At 40.6% G+C, this 20,157-nt stretch overlaps 1 protein-coding gene across 9 annotated transcripts in view; it reads right to left on the bottom strand.

Moving 5' to 3' along the window:
- The window catches only part of LOC138621393 (protein prune homolog 2-like), a 36,252-nt gene extending 17,188 nt beyond the window's left edge, over nt 1-19,064 (bottom strand). For 8 of the 9 annotated variants that reach the window (XM_069699411.1, XM_069699410.1, XM_069699409.1 and 5 more), the window contains exons 1-7: nt 18,732-19,064; nt 12,923-13,024; nt 12,230-12,432; nt 11,533-11,699; nt 9,571-9,705; nt 9,149-9,237; nt 304-453 (exon numbers count right to left, since the gene is read on the bottom strand). In XM_069699411.1, coding sequence (XP_069555512.1) covers nt 304-453; nt 9,149-9,237; nt 9,571-9,705; nt 11,533-11,699; nt 12,230-12,432; nt 12,923-13,024; nt 18,732-18,770 — 885 coding nt within the window. In that variant the 5' untranslated portion in view covers nt 18,771-19,064. Of the gene's footprint in view, nt 1-303; nt 454-9,148; nt 9,264-9,570; nt 9,706-11,532; nt 11,700-12,229; nt 12,433-12,922; nt 13,025-18,731 lie in introns of those variants that run through there. The other variant, XM_069699413.1, reaches the window with a different exon arrangement.
- Between the last annotated feature and the right edge of the window lie 1,093 nt (nt 19,065-20,157).

Raw genomic sequence — 20,157 nt, forward strand, 5'->3', positions numbered from 1 at the left:
TATATTTCTAAGAGTGAGGATGTCTGCCTAATAGACAAGTACATGCAGTCTGGATTCAAAGCATCATCTCCCAAGGATCATTGCTGTAGGGCAGCACCCAATCCAATTCTCTAAACAAACCTTGCGATACAGAAACATTTAAAATTGAAACAAACCCATGAAAAAAAACATGCCGCTGAAACTCTAATTCAAACAGACCAATCATTATCACCAAGCTGTGCAAACTGGGACAGTACTTACAGTATATTTAATTCTTGGCATTCAGTAGAAGGGGCTGTGTTAGTAGTCTTTCAGCTGATTTACCTGGTTTAACATGTCTGAGTTGTTGGAGTAGACAGCCACCTGCTGGCGGGGATGATGAACTGTATCATTGATGGACAAGAGAACCACAAGACCATCGTAACCATGGCGATGACTGAACGATTTCATCCCATCCAAGTAACCATGCCAGTCCTGAAAGTGTAGAAGAATTACAAACATTTAATTTGATCACAGTCATCTTATAATTACTAATAAAGGTTTCCAAACATTTTGGTTACAGCTAGTATGGGAAAGTTTTATAGACCCTGCCTTTTATTGCACATATGATTTAATTTAATTTAGTAAAATTTAAGTGCTTTCAAGTAAGCCTTCATCTGTAGCAATGAGAGACAAAGCTGTCAAAGCGCACAGAGGGGTATAGAGACACTTTGTGATTTATTGTTTGGAAATTAACTGTTTGCTCTTAAAACAGCTACCATGCACAGATTATGGTAATTCAGTGACACACACAATGATTGATGGATGGAAAGTTGCATTAATTAATTGTTTTGTTTGTCAAGGGAACTTGTTTTTTCGTTCTCTCTGAAATGATTAACAACAACAATGTTATGGCAACTATAATTTGCTACGCAGGGTTATGCAGAAAGTGTGCAAAGTGATACTTTTGGAAACATATTTGCTTGATTAATTGAGGTTTTTTTGTACAACTGTTTGTTTTGTGAAGTTCTCAAAATTGTTGTTGTGCTTGTTTAAGTAGAACTTTTAAACAAAAGAGGCATTTAGAGTAAAACTAATATATAAAGTTTGATATTCATGTGTGTGTATGGCCTTCCTGTAAAACACATTTCTTTTCTTGTTGTCTGACCTGTCCAAATAGTCCTATGTTTGGACATGTGCTTGTTTTTTCTTCCTCTGTGCAGTGTTATTAGGATGTGTTTGGTCCTCCTCACTGTTTGAGCATGAGTGTATGTGTGAGCGCATTTGTCCACTGAAAGTGATTGATGAGCGCTTCAGGCACTGTTTCTGCCCAGGCTGAGTCAATATTAACCTGTAAGGATGAGGGGGCTGCAATACTCCTCCCCTTGTTCCTCCCTCCATCCCTCCATCCTTCTCTCTCTCCACAATATGGCTGCTGTCAGACTCAGGCCCATCAATCCTCTCACACACACACACAACTGTCACTTCACTGACACCGCCATTTCTCAACACTGATATCCTGATGAGTTCAATGAAGCCTCCAAAGATTCGTTAAAACACACATATTCACTCACATGAGTTCAAAAGCACAAGTAAAAGCACATGTAACTCTAACACTTGCAGATACACACTTAAATCCACCTACAGTCATCGACTGTAATCTCAGTTTATGAACAAACATGTACCAGTATGTACACACGTGAGATCTAGTAAAGCAATAAAGTCTTCTTCATTTACAGTGCAATATACACGGAAATGTTCAAAAGATGCTGGCACTCTGAAACTACACACCCAACTGTGTGCATATGCACAAAACTGCGTACACACACACACACACACACACACACACACACACACACACACACACACACACACACACACACACACACACACACACACACACACACACACACACACACACACACACACACACACACACACACACACACACACACACACACACGGGCAGGGAAATATAGTGAGAAAACGAGCCGAGTGCAAATCTCTGCGATAACACGCAGGGCCACAGTCTGTCTACCATTTGGCTCTTAACTGAGTAAATTACTACTCATATCGCCTGCCCCTCCTCATTCTCCCTCTGCCACCCCCAGATACACAGATTGCCTTTTCTTATAAATTATCAACATGTTGGATATAAAATCCACTTGCTAACTGTCTCCAGGAACCTCAGGATCCAGATACAGGAATCTGCTTCTCAATTGTTGAGCTTCTGGGCAGCTGAGAGATGATAAAGACTTTTACTTTAAACATTTAACTTACTGTTTTAATAACTTTGAAGTTTTGCAGAGAGCTGTCACTCACTGGAAGCTATATTCGTTATACAATAATTACAAATAACATTTGTATTATACTAAAAAGATTGTCAAACGTTTTGTAATATTATAATTATGCAATTATTTTTAAACATTACCTTGGAAAAGCTTTACTGTGTCTGTTTCCTCATTCGAATTGCAGATGAGCTCAAGCAAATATAAAAAAAATAGTATTATTGGCAATTAGTATCAGTCAGAAAACGTTTAGTTCTGAACGAGCAAGTCGTGTAGAAATGATGAGTATGTAAAAAGTAAGAAGTGGTTAAGACCAGAAACTGGGTTGAACTGATATTAATCGGCAGTGAGGCTGATGTTTGATAGTGTCAACATGCTGTAGGTTATCTGACCTTTTTGAGTTATGTGTTTAGATCAAAGAACTTTGTTCTTCTGGAAGTGTGGTAATATGATGATTGTGACAACAGCAAAAAAAAAAAAAAGTCTTAATTGAAAGAATTCCTCAAACCTGATTTATGCTCATTTTTATAGCGAAGAAGGGTCTGCGTTAACTTTTCATAATGTGATGACCATGGATAGAAGTAGTTCAAGAGAATTTCTGCAGCATTTCCTGGAAAAAAGAATATGTTTCTGGTGTAGCTTCACCCTCTGTCATGGTGCACAAAGAGGGAAAAATAATCTATTGAGATCAAAACTCCAGCAGACACTTGCAGTATATGGAAAACCTTTATTCCTTATTATAGTAAAGTAATAAAGTTGTTCCACATACTGTAAGTGTCGCTGGAGTTTTGACTTCTGCATTTTAACTTCAGCTTTTATAATAAATTTAAAAACAACTATTCTATTAATTTGCTGTTGCAAATAACCAAGTACGGGTACGTAACCAATATTATGAATGTTCAAAAGCAGGTTGAACCCAAGTTTAGGATCATGTCATACATGTGACAGCATTGTTGTGCAAAAGGGAGTACATCCCTTTTGTAGAATGTAGTGCATTGTGCCGTTATTTTGTTTTTCCTGTGGCATTAACTTTTTATGTTTCTTTTACCCAAATTTTCTTTCTTTTTTTCTCTCCCTCACCTGCTTCCCTATTTTTATGTCACACTTTGCCTCTTCATATCTTGCTCGAACACAGTTTGCAGCTTCATCTTCCTCCCACACTAGGCCCCAATACACACCCGACCCTACACACACACACACACACACACTCCCTCGCTCATTGGTTGTCTTTGCTCCACAGGTAGCAAGTCTTTAGCGGCTGCTTGCAGTTCTCCCAACCTGCCGTCATTATGCACAATAGCCTTAGGTACAAAACTCTGGCCTCATAACTCACGCCCCGCGTGCGTAAATTCCCGTGCAAACACAGTCAAAGCAAAAACACATTTCCTGCTGTCGCCAACATCTCCGGCAAAGAATTAATCAAGCGTTCATCCATTTAGGCTCTTTGCATACCCTTTCTGTCAGAACACAGAATGCTAAGAGAGTTGCGAGTTCTTCTCAGGCGATCGTTTCGCCACCCTGATGAATCCATCAAGCGAGGTTTGATTTATACATCTGTCTGTGATCACAGCGGTACAGCTACAGTAAATGGGGTGGCAAGGAGCGAGCTGACACCACCCTGCTCAAACACACACATGCAAATGCGTGCACACATGTGCAACATATACCACTTGCCACACACACACACACACACACACACACACACACACACACACACACACACACACACACACACACACACACACACACACACACACACACACACACACACACACACACGTGTTCGCATACCAACAGCCAATCGCTTTTGTGTACACACACACACACACACACACACACACACACACACACACACACACACACACACACACACACACACACACACACACACACACACACACACACACACACACACACACACACACACACACACACACACACACACACACACACACACACACACACACACACACACACACACACACACACACAATCCCCCCCCTCCCCCCCACACACACGCACACACTCACGTATTACTGCTTGTGAAGTTTTTGGAGAGACAGAGGGAAAAGGGGGAGGGTGGTATGAAAGTTTGCAGAGAAAGAAACCCAATTGTCTTTCTGTCTATCTCATATGGGCCTTCTCCGCATGCTTCATTCACCCAGCTCTAAGTGTGGGGATTTTGGGGCCAAGATGAGTCTATAAATGTTTTGTTTTGTTTATTTGTTTGCCCTCAAAGCCTGAGGAAGCCACAGGGGGAGAATGAAAATGGGGGAAGAGAAAGAATCAGAAGATTCTTCCTTCTTTATAAAAGATGATGAGGAAGAAACATCAGTGAAAGATACTGCGAGCAGCAGTGTTACAAACGTGTGTAAATAATTGCAATACCTTTGTACATGAAATGCACAGTGTAATGTGTGTTGCAGCCAAACAATTTCAGATCATAGGCCTATGTATCTTTGAATCCTGCAAATGTGTTTATACCATGAGGGTATTACTGTGTAAGAATCCACAACTTAACACTATGTTAGAAAGAAGCATTAACATATCCCAGGCTACTGTAAATAGACATTTTTATGACTAACAATTGGGGTATTTGAACCATCCCATAATTTGACATGGATACAACAGTAGGGGCTTTATGAATATGCTCATCACAATGGCACAAGACAGAAAGATCCAGAAACAGAGTAGCCTAATAGAAAAATGGAGGGATAGAGGGGCGGGGCACCAGGGCTTCCTGGTCTTCAATCTTAGTCCCTGGGAGGCCCGCCCTGCACCTGCTGTCTCCTAGTGCCTCTCATCAGAAAGGCATTTACTGAGTGCCGTGGCTGCGGGCCCCTTCATTAGCGAGCATAATTATTTGTGCAAGTGGCGTAGGGCAAAACTGGCCCTGCATAAACAAACAGAAGGGCCGGAGGACTGTGAACAAACAACGCATTAGAGACAATCAACGTCGCCAGAACAAAACCTAAAGCATAGCTCAGATGGAGAGATGGACACATACACAAACTCAGAAAAAGAAGAACAAACAAATCTACCTGAACAACTCAAAATATAAAATCAATGAGAACAGAAAAAGTAAAAAACATCCAAAATAATGTTAACTCATATGTATTACTGTATCAGCAGGTGTTTGGCTCTGTCAGGTTTGTCCCACGTCACTGGTTATACTTGTTATGTTAATGGGTGGGATCTCAGGGCACAGTAAGGGAAGGACAGGGTCTGGATTTGGAACCTTTAGAATTGCCTCTTTACTCTTTGCAGATGATGTGGTTCTGTTGGCACCATCAGGATGTGACCTTCAGGACACACTGAGATGGTATGCAGTTAAGTGAAAAGCATGTGGGATGATAGACAGCCCTTCCAAGTCCTGCGCTATGGTTCTCTGCTGGATAATGGACAGACAGACAGGTGCAGCATCTGCAGTAATTGCAGAATTGAAAAGGGACTGATAGCCTTAAACTTTCCGCTCAACCTACGTTCGCACTCCTAGTAATGAGCTTTGAATACCAAACTAAAGAATCATGGAAAATCATAAACACAAGCTGCCAAAATAAGTTTCTTCTGTAGGTTGGCTGGGTTGACACAAAGTAGGGAGCTTAAACATCCAGAAGGACTATAGAGTGGAGCCGGATCCCCATCGCATTGAAAGCAGTCAGTTCCTTTGGAGGTTTTTCAGACACACCCAACTAGAAGGAGACTCTGGTGTAGATGTGTGACACAATGGACAGACTTTATATACAGTATCTGTTCTGGATTGTGGAACACCTTGGGATCCCCCAAGAGAAGGTGGAAAGCTTTGCTGGGGAGAAGGGCTTAACCTGCTGCCACCCGGCTCAGAATAAGTGGCAGAAAATTAATGAATGAGGATGCTGATACGCACACAGTTACAGTGGTCACACTCACACAGAGGAATAGATGAAATCCTGTTTACTATACAGAGAAAACAAACATCATTAAAAGTATTATTGTACCTGTCTGGAACACTAAATTAGTGTGCGTTTATGTGAGAGGTCAAACTAGAACTTTTCCCCTCTCTACTATCACACAAATGGCAGAAGAGAGCAGAGGAAATAGCTTGGAAAAGAGAAAACAAAGAACTCCAGAACATATTGTAGTACTTTGATGACCATAATAACACAGGCAAAAACACATTATTCACATATTAATGGCTGTATTTGTGTGTTTGTGTGTGGCAGTGGGCTCCTGTCCTTCCCACAGTTCATCAACTCCACAGTATGACAACTCTTCATCCGACCAAAGCTTCATCTGCCAGCGCTAATTTCTGAGCTATGAAAAACTCACACTCACTGCAACTGATATGTGAACAATGTGTTTTTAGTGTTTTGTGTCAAATAATTTGAGCTCCAACATCTCTGTTACCTTGTACCAACATAGCCACTAGTTTTCATATCTTTTACAAGTGATGCTACATAACAACTGTGCGCCCTTGAGCAAGTCAATTGACCACCTCTGGCTCCTGTGATGTCTCTCCAACTAGCTGATACAATGCTGCTACCTTAGAACAAGGAAGCTTCAGTGGATGTGACCGCTGCAACTCTTCTTTACAAGGACTTCTTACAACATCAGTGATAATTAAGGTGCAGTTGGTGAGGCAATAGTAGAAATAAATGGCAGGTACTCAACAATAAAAACACAGCCTGTGTTCTGAATGCAGAAGTATTTGATGCAATGTGACTCACTCAGATTCAGAACCTTTAGCTGGTAATTGTTGGACATATTCCGTTTCTGGAAAGCGGAAATATTACACAAAGAACCTTACGAAAGTGGATGTCAACAAGGGAACATGCTCAGTTGAGATGCAGTTGTAGCAGCACGAGTTGAATGAAAACAACAGAAAAATACCAAAAACTTGACATATGTATCAACTAAACAACAGGCCATTGTTGGCAGCCAAAAAAAAGTATCTTTCATAAATACAACAATATTTACAGTACACAACAATATGTGGATCACTGATTTTACAGCTTTATCTCCACTGTGCTAATTAAATGTAATATGACACCTTCAGTAAAGCTGTTTGTATATGTATTATAAAAATGCATCACATAGCCTCACAGAAATATTCATATCACTGTTGCTCATGTGCAGCATCATGTGATATGTCTTCGTGATAGTTCTTAAGTAATATATTGTGCCCTTGGTAGAAAACATGGAAATATTGTTTGAGGAAATGACAGAAATATTTTTCGTTACAGTTTCAACTGAAGTCATTCTGAAAGAAGGAATTTCATTTCATTTGCGCTTTTCTTTCCAATAATAGAGCAGCACCCAGATTGACTAATGTATGTTTGTACAGTATACAAACATACATTAGTCAGCCTATACGATGTGTCCATATCGTTACACCACACACCACAAGCTTTTTCTTCTGCTAACTAGGCAATCACTGCCATGACTTTTTTTTTTACCCCAAAATCGAACTCTGTCCTCTTTAACTGTGATCAAACACACACACACACACACACACACACACACACACACACACACACACACACACACACACACACACACACACACACACACACACACACACACACACACACACACACACACACACACACACTTGGACAAACACATAGCACATAAACCATTAAAGACTAATTGAATCTAATTTATTTAGTTTTCTGGAAAGAATCATTTAAGGCAGAACTTCCCTAAGCCCCCTCAATAAATGACACTCATACCGTTTTACTCTCTTTTCAAACACAATTAAAAAATAATATATAAATATATACACACTGCAAATGACATGCATATAAGGAGTTCATTTTGGAGCCCGATCTCAGGTCATTAGTAACCCACCATGACGCTGTGGAGTTGGGGTCTGCTGGCGACATGCAGGCCCCTGGCCATTTATTCTATATTAAGTCTTTAATGGGCCCTCTCTCTCCCTCTCTCTTTCTATCTCCCTCTCTCTCTCACTCCTGACACACAGCATGTAGGCACAGCGCTGGTAAAATATGCACAGAAAGTCCGGTGCACACACACAGACAAAGCCATTCAAATGAATGGTTATTTATTCGCTAAACGAGGATCTGGGTGTTTAATGTTCCTTGGACGTTAGGTAGTTTTCTGGGGGAGGCAGAGCCATACCCCTACGGCTACAGACATCATTTATTTTACACATAGCCTAATACCGCACACTAGGCAGCCGCTGAGAAAAATGGGCTTTGAAAGTGAGAAGGAGATATAAAAGAAATAATGAATGATTTTTCTGTTGTGTTTTTTTTTTTTTTGGGTGGGGGGGGGGGTGCTTTTGGGTGGAGGGGTGGGGGTGGGGGCGGTGAACACATTAGAGGTTGCAGCAGGGAGACTTGAAGGCTTAAAGCACACTGTTTGTGTGAAAATGTGTGTATGTTTCAGTGTGTGTGTTGGATTTTTGGATGTCAGTGGGGAGGAAGGTGATACACGAGTGCTTGTGAGGCTCTCAGGCCTTCATCTACATCTCATCCAAATGCAGAACATCACAACATCAGAGGGGCTCCTCCACTAGACTACAACAACTCCTAAAATTGACACAGCACAGGTGTGATGTATCAAAAACATTAAAGCCATCAAAAGTAACTTTTTACTAAATTAAATGTCATTTTGTTTTCTTTTATTTGAAACAGTTTTTCTCTCCCAACTCTCTAAGATAACATGACCTATCACGAGCCTTACTGAAAACAACTTACATAGACAAGTGGACAGCAGTAGAGAATATCCCAGTACAATCAGTATGATATATTAAAAAGAAACAGTCAGACTAATGGGGCTATTAACTCAAGTAATAAGTGTATGAATTAGCCAATAATGCTTTAAAGAATTTCCATTTAAATGTGGCTCAATAACACAGGATAACTGTATTTAATAAAGTTAAGAAAAAAAAAACGTACCTCATTCTCAGTGGTCAGTGAAGTGAGCGCTATGGTCGTCTCTCCATCAGAAAACTCCTTCAGCTCCACTGTCAGCAGCTGCATCAAGTCTGCATCCAGTCAGCACACAAACAGACTAACAGTTATATGAAACACACACAAAAGGGTACAAAACAGTTTCACAACAGACAGAAAAAAACCTCAAACATGAATGCCCTCTCTAGAAATGAGAGGTAACTAAAAGGATGTTTCAATACTACACCAAAGGGAATACACTAAACTTTTAGCAGTCATGTGACCTGGAAATACAGTCGAAAACAGAACCAACAGAGAGCCGAACTAATGGTAGGAAATGTGTCCGCTTTTTGTTTCAAGCCTTTAAATTAAACTCTATTATTTCTACTGTGTGTTCAATTAACTACTCTACATGTTCAAACACACACCTTGTAGCTTCGCTTCATCGTGTTGACCGGCAGTGACATCACTCCAGTGCTCCAAGGATCTCAGTAGCTCCTCCAGCTGTGCTGACTGACGGCCGTGTTTGTTCCACGCAGCTTCTCTTTGCAGTCGCACTGCCTCTGTAGTCACACAAATACACATACAGGTTAGGTTGCAATCAACGTGTCCACGTAAGTTTCAAGCACAACATGCCAATTCTTAAAGGGTCAGCAATGATATTCTGCCTGTCAGAAGACATCTTGTGCAGGGAATGTAACCAGCACTATAACACAGTTTGGTCTAAAGCCAAAACGACCCATTTACACTGAGGGAGTATAGTGTCTCATCATATATTATCTCTGTATATTTTCTTGAGATAATTTAGTTGATAAACTTTTGTAGAGTGAAATGTCACCTCTCTTTTGTGCATTTCAGAACACTGTAAGCTGCTTCAGCTGTCTGTGAAAACCCCTGATTACCAATAATAATCAATGTCAGTAATTAATTACTGACATTGAGCTGGACCCAATGCCTTCTTATAGATTTACACTGTGTTCATTTACTACACTTGTAATTATTTGTTGGGGAAGTTCAGCAAAGATTAGACTTTGTACTCACAAAGGCAACAGAGTTGGTGAATCATTCACATCTAATGAAACGCAACACCAACATTTAGAACTATAACTTTGTGAGCTTAAATACAAATATATGTTATCCATCATCCACCAAAATTTGCTGTTGGCCTCCTTCTCATCAACTTGTACCACAAAGATAATTTATAAGAAATATACAGTACAAAAGATTGTTTTTAATTTATCCCTTTGGAAGTTTGATGTGGAAACTGACCATTTTATAACTACACACTCACTGAATATTTTATTTATTTAATTTTTAAGTCAGCCTCTATGAAGCCTCTGTAAATAAAAGTTTAGGATATCAGTGTGAGTGGATATCGGTAAATCAGTTAAGTTAAAAATAACCGTAAATAGCTAGTGGCCAGTTCGCTATATCAAATAAAGGTTGTCGAGACCCCTCTATGATTGATTCTTTACACCGAGTTTATGACCTTTGGGAATAGAGCTCAGCTACAGGCCAGTTTAAGAATCAATGAACCTAAAAATTCACCGTCCAAAGAACTCTTGGAAAGAAACATGAGAAGTACACAACTCACAGCACATTGTTCTCCTGCACTATTTAGCTCTCCTTTCTGTCTCTGTTTCTGCACTTCACTTTGCTTCTGCTGTTTCTTTTCTATGCCCCTAAATTCACTTTTCCCCTGTCTGTCGAGTCTCTAGTCAGTCTCTCTGTAAATCACAGTGAGAAATGCAGCAGTGCATGACTGAACAGTCATTTCTGCTGCCAAACCTTCACACAGCTGCTTAACACCGACAACTGGAGCACCTGTTTGACTGACTTAACAACATGCACACACAGCCATACACACATACAACAGCTTAACTAAATGCTTTAAGTTATTCCAATGTAGTTATCATTTACATAAAATAGATACCATTACTTAAAAATATTATTTTACCCACGAATATGCAGATACACATATTATGTAGAGTGATTATTACCTCTAATACTTACAGTACACAGACACAGTTTCATTCTTTGTCCATCTCTACTTCTGTACATTTGCTCTATTATTAGCTTGTCTTTTGTCTCTTTGAAACATTTACTAATTTCTCTTTGATATTTTGTATCAACTTTTCTTCCTTTAGTTGGAAAATACATCTACCTGACAAAAGAGAAACAACTTAACAGACGAAGTTAAATTAAAAAAGTCACATTATGGGACTGCATGTCTTTTTGGGCTCTTCCTTACTCACATTCACCACCCCTCATCTCTCTCTCTTTCTCCATCTCTCCTGGTGGGTGTTAAGCGAGTCATGTCAGGGGATTTGTGTGTGTCCTCCTTCAACGCCCCATTACTCCCCCTGGGGGGCCGCCTGCGCCTCCCTCACCTCCAAGAATCTCCCCCAGCGCTGCTGTGATGTGCTCTGCTGCCTCTTGAAGAATCTCTCTGGCGACTGTTGTCACCGCGGACAATGCCCCATCATCCCCCACGTCCTGCTGCCCATCATGATGGACCACTCGCAGGATGCTGGACTCCAAAGTGTTGTACTCGGAGCTAGGAGAGGGAGAAGATGGGGGTAAAGCTGGAGAAGGAGCGATGATTGTGAGTCATTTGCATAAATACAACTCTCCTCTGGGTCATGAGAGATGAACACACGCAGGCCTGAAATACACACTTCAATAAAATCAAACTCTTAATCTCATTTCACATCAACAAATACTGTAAGTTCTCTCAGCTAGAACTCAGTGCACCTGTATGTTTGTGGTTTGTGGTTTGTGGTTTGTTTGTGGTTTGTGTGTGTGTGTGTGTGTGTGTGTGTGTGTGTGTGTGTGTGTGTGTGTGTGTGTGTGTGTGTGTGTGTGTGTGTGTGTGTGTGTGTGTGTGTGCTTAAGCATCACCTGTGCACACACTAATCAGTGTTGGTCCACTAAAGCAAGAAACATAAAATACCCTAAATGAATGCTAGCTTTTAACAACTTCCCTCATGTCTCATCTGTAAAGAAGTTAAACATTAGCTGAAGTTATCCACAAACTGACCTAGGTCTGTTGGTCTGGATGTGATTTGCATATGAGAGTGTGTTCACCTGTCTAGCAATCCGCTTCTCAGCAGAGTGAGTGAGAGTCTTCCAGTGTGATTAAGTTTCACGAGGTCTATGTCCTCCTTCCACAACAGCAAGCTCTCACAAACTTTCACCCTTTGCAGATACCTCACTGTCTCCCCGGGCAACGCAGCGTCACACCGCAGGCCGCACAGCAGCGGCACACACATTTCACCTAATGATGCCTTCTGGAGCACACAGAGACACACACAATGTACCTTAAAGCAGATGCATTTTAAAATGAAGAAACAGACTTGGAATCAGATACTGTTGCACAGAAGTGCGTCAAAACATACTCTAATTACGGCATCACATCAATTAAATAATGTTCTGATTATATATCACATTTTTCATATATTTTTAAGATGACTGAGAATACTTTAAATTAGCTAGCTAAATTTTACCACAACAGGAAAAGTATATTTACCCTATGTAAACAGTGAAAAAAGTGGGAGTTGATCAAACTGAACATCTGAGTAGAACAGATTAATCTCTATACTTTCTTTTTTTACACTCTGATAAAACAGTGACAATTAGTCTGTAGTATGTAAGTATATAGAATTTGTAAATATCTTGGTTTTGGGACACAGTGGAAGTTTAACAAAAGGTATTCCCTTCAGCTTTGAGCCTCTAAAAATCTGTGGTTTTCATGAATTTGTAAGACAGAATTCATGTTACCTGGCTGAGGTGTAGTGCTAAGCCCAGTGTTGCAGCTACCGTGTCAACATCTGGCTCTGGTCCACCTAAAACAGCATGGATGGGACCCTCTGATCCATCTTCCTGAAAACACACACACACACACACACACACACACACACACACACACACACACACACACACACACACACACACACACACACACACACACACACACACACACACACACACACACACACACACACACACACACACACACACACACACACACACACACAGTGAAGGTTAGTGTGTTTGTGTCTTTTTCTATTCTGCTTGACAGACAACATTCTGTGATACTTAATCTTTGTTTTCCAACATGCAAAAAAAGGAAGCAGTTGACAGTACTATACATTATTGTTTGCTTTGATAGCTGATATATACAGTAATGTATCAGTTGAACCTCAATGAGCCAGCATGAGCGTATTCGATGACTGCAGCATTTTGAAAGCAACAGTATGCATTAATAATTAAATCATGGTGTTGCAAGGTTTAGCTCATGGTTGAAAGAGAGTACGATGCAATATGCACTACAGTAGTAGCAAAATCAGCTGCAACAGAAATAGTCTAAATAAGTGAGAGGACCTTTTTTGACTTCTGAGTCAGAGTAATGTGGTTTATCAGAGAAGTCATGAGTTCCATTCATTTCAGTAAACAATGGAGGACAAACACTCCCCATGTAGGTCAAGTGGACATTAATGACAGCTCCATTACAGAGACAAAACATTTATCTCTGGGTGAAACAGGCAGAAAATTATGTTTCTCCCTTCATTTATTGATTGGAAATTATTATGGCAGTTATTATTCATAACTATTACTGACTTGCATAACCTGATTCCAGCATTGGCATTTAAATACAGGTACTTACAGGGTACAGGGCAAAGCTGAAGATCAAATCTGTGGACATGGATTTATTTTTCTGAAAAAGTGAAAAGCTTCCAATAAAACTTTTTAGAGATTTAAAACATTAAAAAAAACAACAACATTATAATAAAAAAAATGTAATAATTAAAAATACCAAAATCAAATAAACAAAATAGTCTAATCACCTTCAGTAATTTTGAACGAAAACACCCACAGCCATCCAAAGCCTGCCTGTGTGTTCTTTCTGTGTCAATCTCTAATGTTTTATCTCAAACAGATACGCTGAATCACCAGTAGTACAAGCCTAGCCTGCAGCCTGCACCATTAATCACGAAGCAAAATTTGGATACAATGAATATCCCGTCTATCTGCTGCTCATCTTAATGGGCTAGTACGAAGCTACAATGGGAGAGAGTGGAGCAGAGAAGGAAAAGCAGCATTACAACAACAAAGACTTGAAGTAAACCTTGTCTATTCATGTTCCACGTGGCAGGATTTTAACGCAATCGGATAAGTTTATGGTCACAACGTCCTTTAAGCTTCCACCCAATATTTGACACATCAGCTTTTTGTGTGTCAGAACCGACAAGTTGATGCCAGTCTTTATATCTAAAACGGACTAATTTCAAGCAGATTTCAGGTCTCTGCAGGTCAATTTTAAACTGCACTGAAATAAATAAAAGTCAGTAGCTGTCCTGAAAGTAGCAAATAACACACTTAAGGTATGTTGTGCTGTAGAAAATCATCAGGAGTGATGTGAATGTGCGGCTAATGCGTTTAAAGACTAAAAGCTTTGTGTTATGAGCACTACACATAGCATAATGATGTCTTACTTTAATATAATTGGGTAATCCTGCTTTCTTAAATATCACTCTGGAAGCTTAACTAACATAGCAAATATGTTGACATATCAAATATACAGTGGAGCCGGGTAATTTAAGGGAGCTTAATGCCACAGTTAGACAAGTGAAGTGCTGGTAATAATGCAGAAGAGATGGAGCTAGTGTCTTGTTTCTGTTCACAGGGCCTCGCCATTGAGGCCAGATGGATAAATTTAATGAGGGGTGAAGAAATGAAAGACCAAAGCACAGAGAGGGAGGGCAGTAGAAAGGTTAGAGGCTATTGATGAGACTAAGAATGAGAAGGGAAGGAGTGTAGTGAGATTGGAGGAAAGAGGCCAAGAGTTTAAAGAGGCTTATTAAAAAAAAAAAAAAAGGGTGGGATGGGTGAACTATAGGCAGCAAGTCAGGCATGTGGAGGAGGTGTGGAAAGACAGGTGAAAAAATGTGATAGGGAGAATGGACGAATCAGAGATAAGCAGAAGAGAAGATGCAAAAAGGTAAAAATGGAGGGAGAGAACACCACGAAAAGGGAATGAAAGGAGGAGGAGAGATAGAGGAGGGGTGTGTGTGTGTGTGTGTGGTGGGGGGGGGGGGGGGGTATGAGGTCTCCAGCCAATTTCTTCATGGGAGGGAGAGAGGGAGAATAAATCAATACTAGATGGCCAGAGAAAAGGAAGTGATGCATTAGCAGGAGAAAAGGCCAGTGTCTGTTCTACTGCAACAGGAGAACATTGGTGTGTGTGTGCACGAGCATGTATTAGACATCTGATATCTTTCAATCTAAGTGCTTTCTCTCTCTCTGAGCTCTATCGCCTTGTCTTGCCATATTCAACTCCTCTCCTCCCTCCTTTTGGTCATTGCAGGTGAGATTTGGAAAATATCGTATTAATCTCCATTGGATGTGCAGTTGCTTTTTACATTTTTGGCCAAACCGATGTCTGAAATGAGGACAATTAGTTGTTTAAATGCTGTTTCTATAAAAGTGTGTGTGTGTGTGTGTGTGGGGGGGGGTAATTAAACACAACCCTTGAATGTATATATGGGAGTCTAAATTTTTACCTGAACTACATGTCTCTGGAGGAAATTGAATCACCCCGAGGAATCATTCCTGATACAGGAAACATATAAAGAAAACTACAGACAGACAGAAAAGAGTCTAAGAATGAAAGAGCTGGGCTGAGAATGAGAGGCAGGTTTTTCTTGCTGTGAGGTATAACTAAAGAAATAATTTAAAAAAATTCTATCATTTACATTCATACACTCCCTGACCAACTGTCAGTTTTATCACTTGTATAAAGCCTACATTATAATTTATTAAATTGATGTTAAAAAAAATTGAGACAAAGGCAATGTCCATTGCACAAAAGAAATGATAAATTAAATTAAGGGTTATAAGCCTTATCAGAATTGTTCAATCAATGAAAGATAGGATATCTATACTGATAAAAAAACATAAAAAAAACCCCTGCTGAAACAAGGTGACATTTTGAAATTTATATTTTGGTTTTGCTGTTCTAATAAATGTATTTTAGGTGATTGCAATTTTCTAACCAGCTCTCATTTTCAACTTAAGAGTGCCAATAAAACGTTGAAAGTGAAACCAATTTGGAGTCTTGTTTTACATCTTGACAATTATGTGATGTTGTAAACATTTACAGGGATGAATAGTAACAAATATTAGCGCACCCTAGACACAGTTTAGAAATGGCCTGTTTTAAATAAGTAATTGCTTAAAGGTAATCGAGGTAGTCCTAAAACCCCGTTTTATGTGTGTGTACGTGTGTTGGTGTGCAGCCTGAGAGGGACAGATGCTGGAAGTGCACTCAGCACATTGCTTCAGCTCTATGCCAAACGATGTGAAAGTGAGGGAGATAAAGCTGTGGACCTATACAGAGAAAAAAACTGAGTGAGGAGGAAAGATAGGTTCAGTAAGTCCTAAAAGGCAAGCCAATTAGAGCTATGGCTGTTTTGGACCATGGCCATCCAGAGAGTAGTGAGAGAGAGAGAGAGAGAGAGAGAGACAAGGAGAATGACAGAGAGCAGAGAGTGGTCAGCAAAAGAGCGAATCATCAAAGTTTATGTTGGAGAGCTGCGAGAGAGAGATAAAGTGCACCTGTGTGTGTGTGTGTGTGTGTGTGTGTGTGTGTGTGTGTGTGTGTGTGTGTGTGTGTGTGTGTGTGTGTGTGTGTGTGTGTGTGTGTGTGTATGTGTATGAGAGGGAGAAATGGTTGTTAATCATGACATGTTACACTTTATCTGAAACCTCCATGACACTCATCAGTTGCCCCCTTTATCACTCAATTACCCTGCTGTGCTCTGATCTGCAGATTTGCTTCTTTGATCTCCTCTCTGCTCTTCCTATGTTTGTGAGAAGTACATCCCACATAAAAGCGCTTAAATCGTTTTAAGAATTCAGTCTCTTCATACACAGGTTTGTATTCTACTGACGGACACCTGTTTACATGAATAAGCAAAATATTCTGAATGCTGTCGCACAGGAGGAAGAATAAAGACAGCATGCATCCTGGGTTATATCAACAATGTACAAAATATATTAACAGCATATTGGGGAACATATTGTTAGATTTTCTCCAATATCCCTTTGACTAAAAATTATTTTGTTCATGCCGATTATGGCCACCATTACACACCTATATGAAATTACAGAAATGTACAGGAAATATACAGATTGGACTCTGTGGCAGTTTACTGCACCAGAAATCTCTGACAACATACACATGCTGCCCTATGTGACTTGCACACATAGATAACACATAGTGTTTATCTACTGATGAAGATTATGTGACAGGATTGAACGCTCCATAACAGCTACTAAATGGACCTCCAGGTGAAATAGATTTTTTTTTTCATCTTTAAAGAAAAGGAATTGTTGCGTGTGGAATGGAAACGTCTGATAATTACGTAAAGATCAGTTGTAACTGTTTGGATGTGCAGTATAGTATGATTTCATGTGTGTGTATAAATATGGATAAGTAGATAAATGTTAATTGTGTCCGGGTGTGTGTGTTTATGTTTTCCCACCTAACTGTGAAACCGGACCATCTTACTTCAGTAACACACAGCAAAACCACGAACTTAGTATATAATAGTGGGTATCCTCCTCAGTGACAGACAGAATGAGAGAGTTATTTATGATCAGCTCCTGACATTGACAGGCTCCTGGGCAAGTTCGATATTCACCATAGAAATTCAATTAAAAACATGTGGTGTTAAGCTCAGCCAAAATATAAGGTGCAGAGGAGCCAATAACTGGAAACAAATATCCTTTTGTGTGTGTGTTTGCAGTATATGGGTACAGAACTGACAACGTTTGAGAGACACTTTGACCATGCACTACAACTGATAATATGCAAATACCATTTAAAGAAGCTCATGTATCCTAGAGAGAGCAGTTTTAGTGGCCCCATGACCTCAAGGCATGCACCTGAATCATGAAAGGCTCCCGAGTGTGAACGTCTGTGCAACTTCTGATGAATTACATGAGTCCCGGCCAAAAATATGTACAGAAATGTATAAGGAATAACACATAACTGCACACAACTATATGCAAGTAGTCGTGGCCCAAAGACACAACATACTTCTCCACAGTGGCTCTGATGTCATTTAGTCTTGCATATATAGATTAGGTTGTTTAGTATTTGCCTGAGGCTGTTTTATGTGTGAACAGATATTGAGCTCTGGATCAAATACAAATCATGAGTCAGTATCTGCAGAGCAGCCATATAGCAGGGAAGGACAGCCCCTGGCTAAACTTGTTGATGTCACGCCTCCCCCTCATTAGAAATCAGCTCAAATTCACACACTGATGTCCCCGTAAACACAACGTGCTTATTGTAACACGCCTTTCTTTCCCCCTGTACTGTCATTTTGGAGATCTACAGGTGCTTTGAGGGGGAGGGAGGGGAGGGGGAGGGGGGAACCAAAGGGACGGGAGAGGCTTTTGCAGTGCGCTTTTCCAGCAACAGGAACGCAGCCTGTAGCACAGCAGTAGCAGCTTTCCCGTCATGGTCTCATTCATTGTACCCACAACCTGGCGTCAACGCCGCTGAAGGCTCTTAACTCACCCCGAGTCTGCTCTGGACCCTCCGCAAATACTCTTCCATGTCGGCCTGCGTCGCTACGGTGCTGCTGCAGATCTCTCCATAGACCAAGTTTCGGCAATAAGGCTGCTGATTCGTGGGTGATTATTTTTTTTTTCTCCTCCGCTTTCGAGTCCCCTGCTGCGCTCGCACTGCAGCACTCTCTGCTGTTGTGAGCCGTCGGTCCTCCCCTTCTCAACGGGGTGAACCCACAACACCGAGCAGTGGGTGTGACGGTAGGAAGAGGAAATCCGAGGGAGGCGCGGTCAGTGATTCAACCGCGCTCCCTGCGGTAGGAAGCCCCCCCTACCACGCACACATTAGACACATATGCATCCCTGTCCTATCGCGTACATGGTTCCTACACCTGCCGATGCAAATGTCCTGAATATTATGAATGATAGGTTGCATTTCAGCGCTCCTGCATCACATATGACACCCCTTCATTGCCAGATAGCTTCAGAGGTGGTCTCAGCACCTTACCTCTGCTGCACCGAAAACAAAATTGCCGCAACATGATCAAACGCACAGCGGCAATCAAAGAGCACTGCAGTATCTTGCTGCTGTGAGTGTTTGACAGGAAGCACTTTAATTAACCTGGAGGATGACCCTGTGATGAACAACCCTTTCTCACACACACACACACACACACACACACACACACACACACACACACACACACACACACACACACACACACACACACACACACACACACAGGAAATTAGGCAATCTTGAAACTTTAACATTTAAAATAGACTATTTATCATTGGTCCGTGGTGCCTCTGGATTTATATCTCTCACTTTTCCAAACAGTTTGACTGATGAGTCTTCATTCTCTCTGGACATCATGCCCCGATTACCCGGACCAAGTTATTGGGCCCAGATTGGCCCCCTACAAACCACCCTCTTTCCTATATACAGTTTGAGTCCCAACTGCTACTATATCTGGGAGTAATGCTACATTGTCCCCAGAGTCATTTAGTTTATGATAATTAGATTAAACACAACTTAATTAATGAACACAAATTAAAAATAATAACAGTCCTCAATTTAGATTTCGACACAGGTTTCCTCTCGACAGACTCACAACATTAACTACTAATTGTATAGTGCCTGCTCCTCTTTTTTTTTTTATCTGCCTCAACAAATTTGCAGTTAATTGTTGCCACAACTCACTGACATGTTGCGAACCTGCAGCTTTGACCAAATTTGCCATGTTGGTGATTGTGTAGGCTTCATGCACCAAAAGGAAATCCTGCTAGACCAGACCAATGTCAATATAATATACATAGGTGTACTTAAAAGATTAAAAGAAGTTGGATGATGATCTCAAAATCAGATTGTGGTTATTTTTTTTATAAGAGGTCATAAAATGACAAAGTGTCAGATAAACCACTGCATCAGACAT

This window comes from Brachyistius frenatus, unplaced genomic scaffold (assembly GCF_029030835.1).
Source record: "Brachyistius frenatus isolate BFR_SWC_R1_liver_20210118 unplaced genomic scaffold, ASM2903083v1 Contig_30, whole genome shotgun sequence".
Lineage (NCBI taxonomy): Eukaryota > Metazoa > Chordata > Actinopteri > Embiotocidae > Brachyistius > Brachyistius frenatus.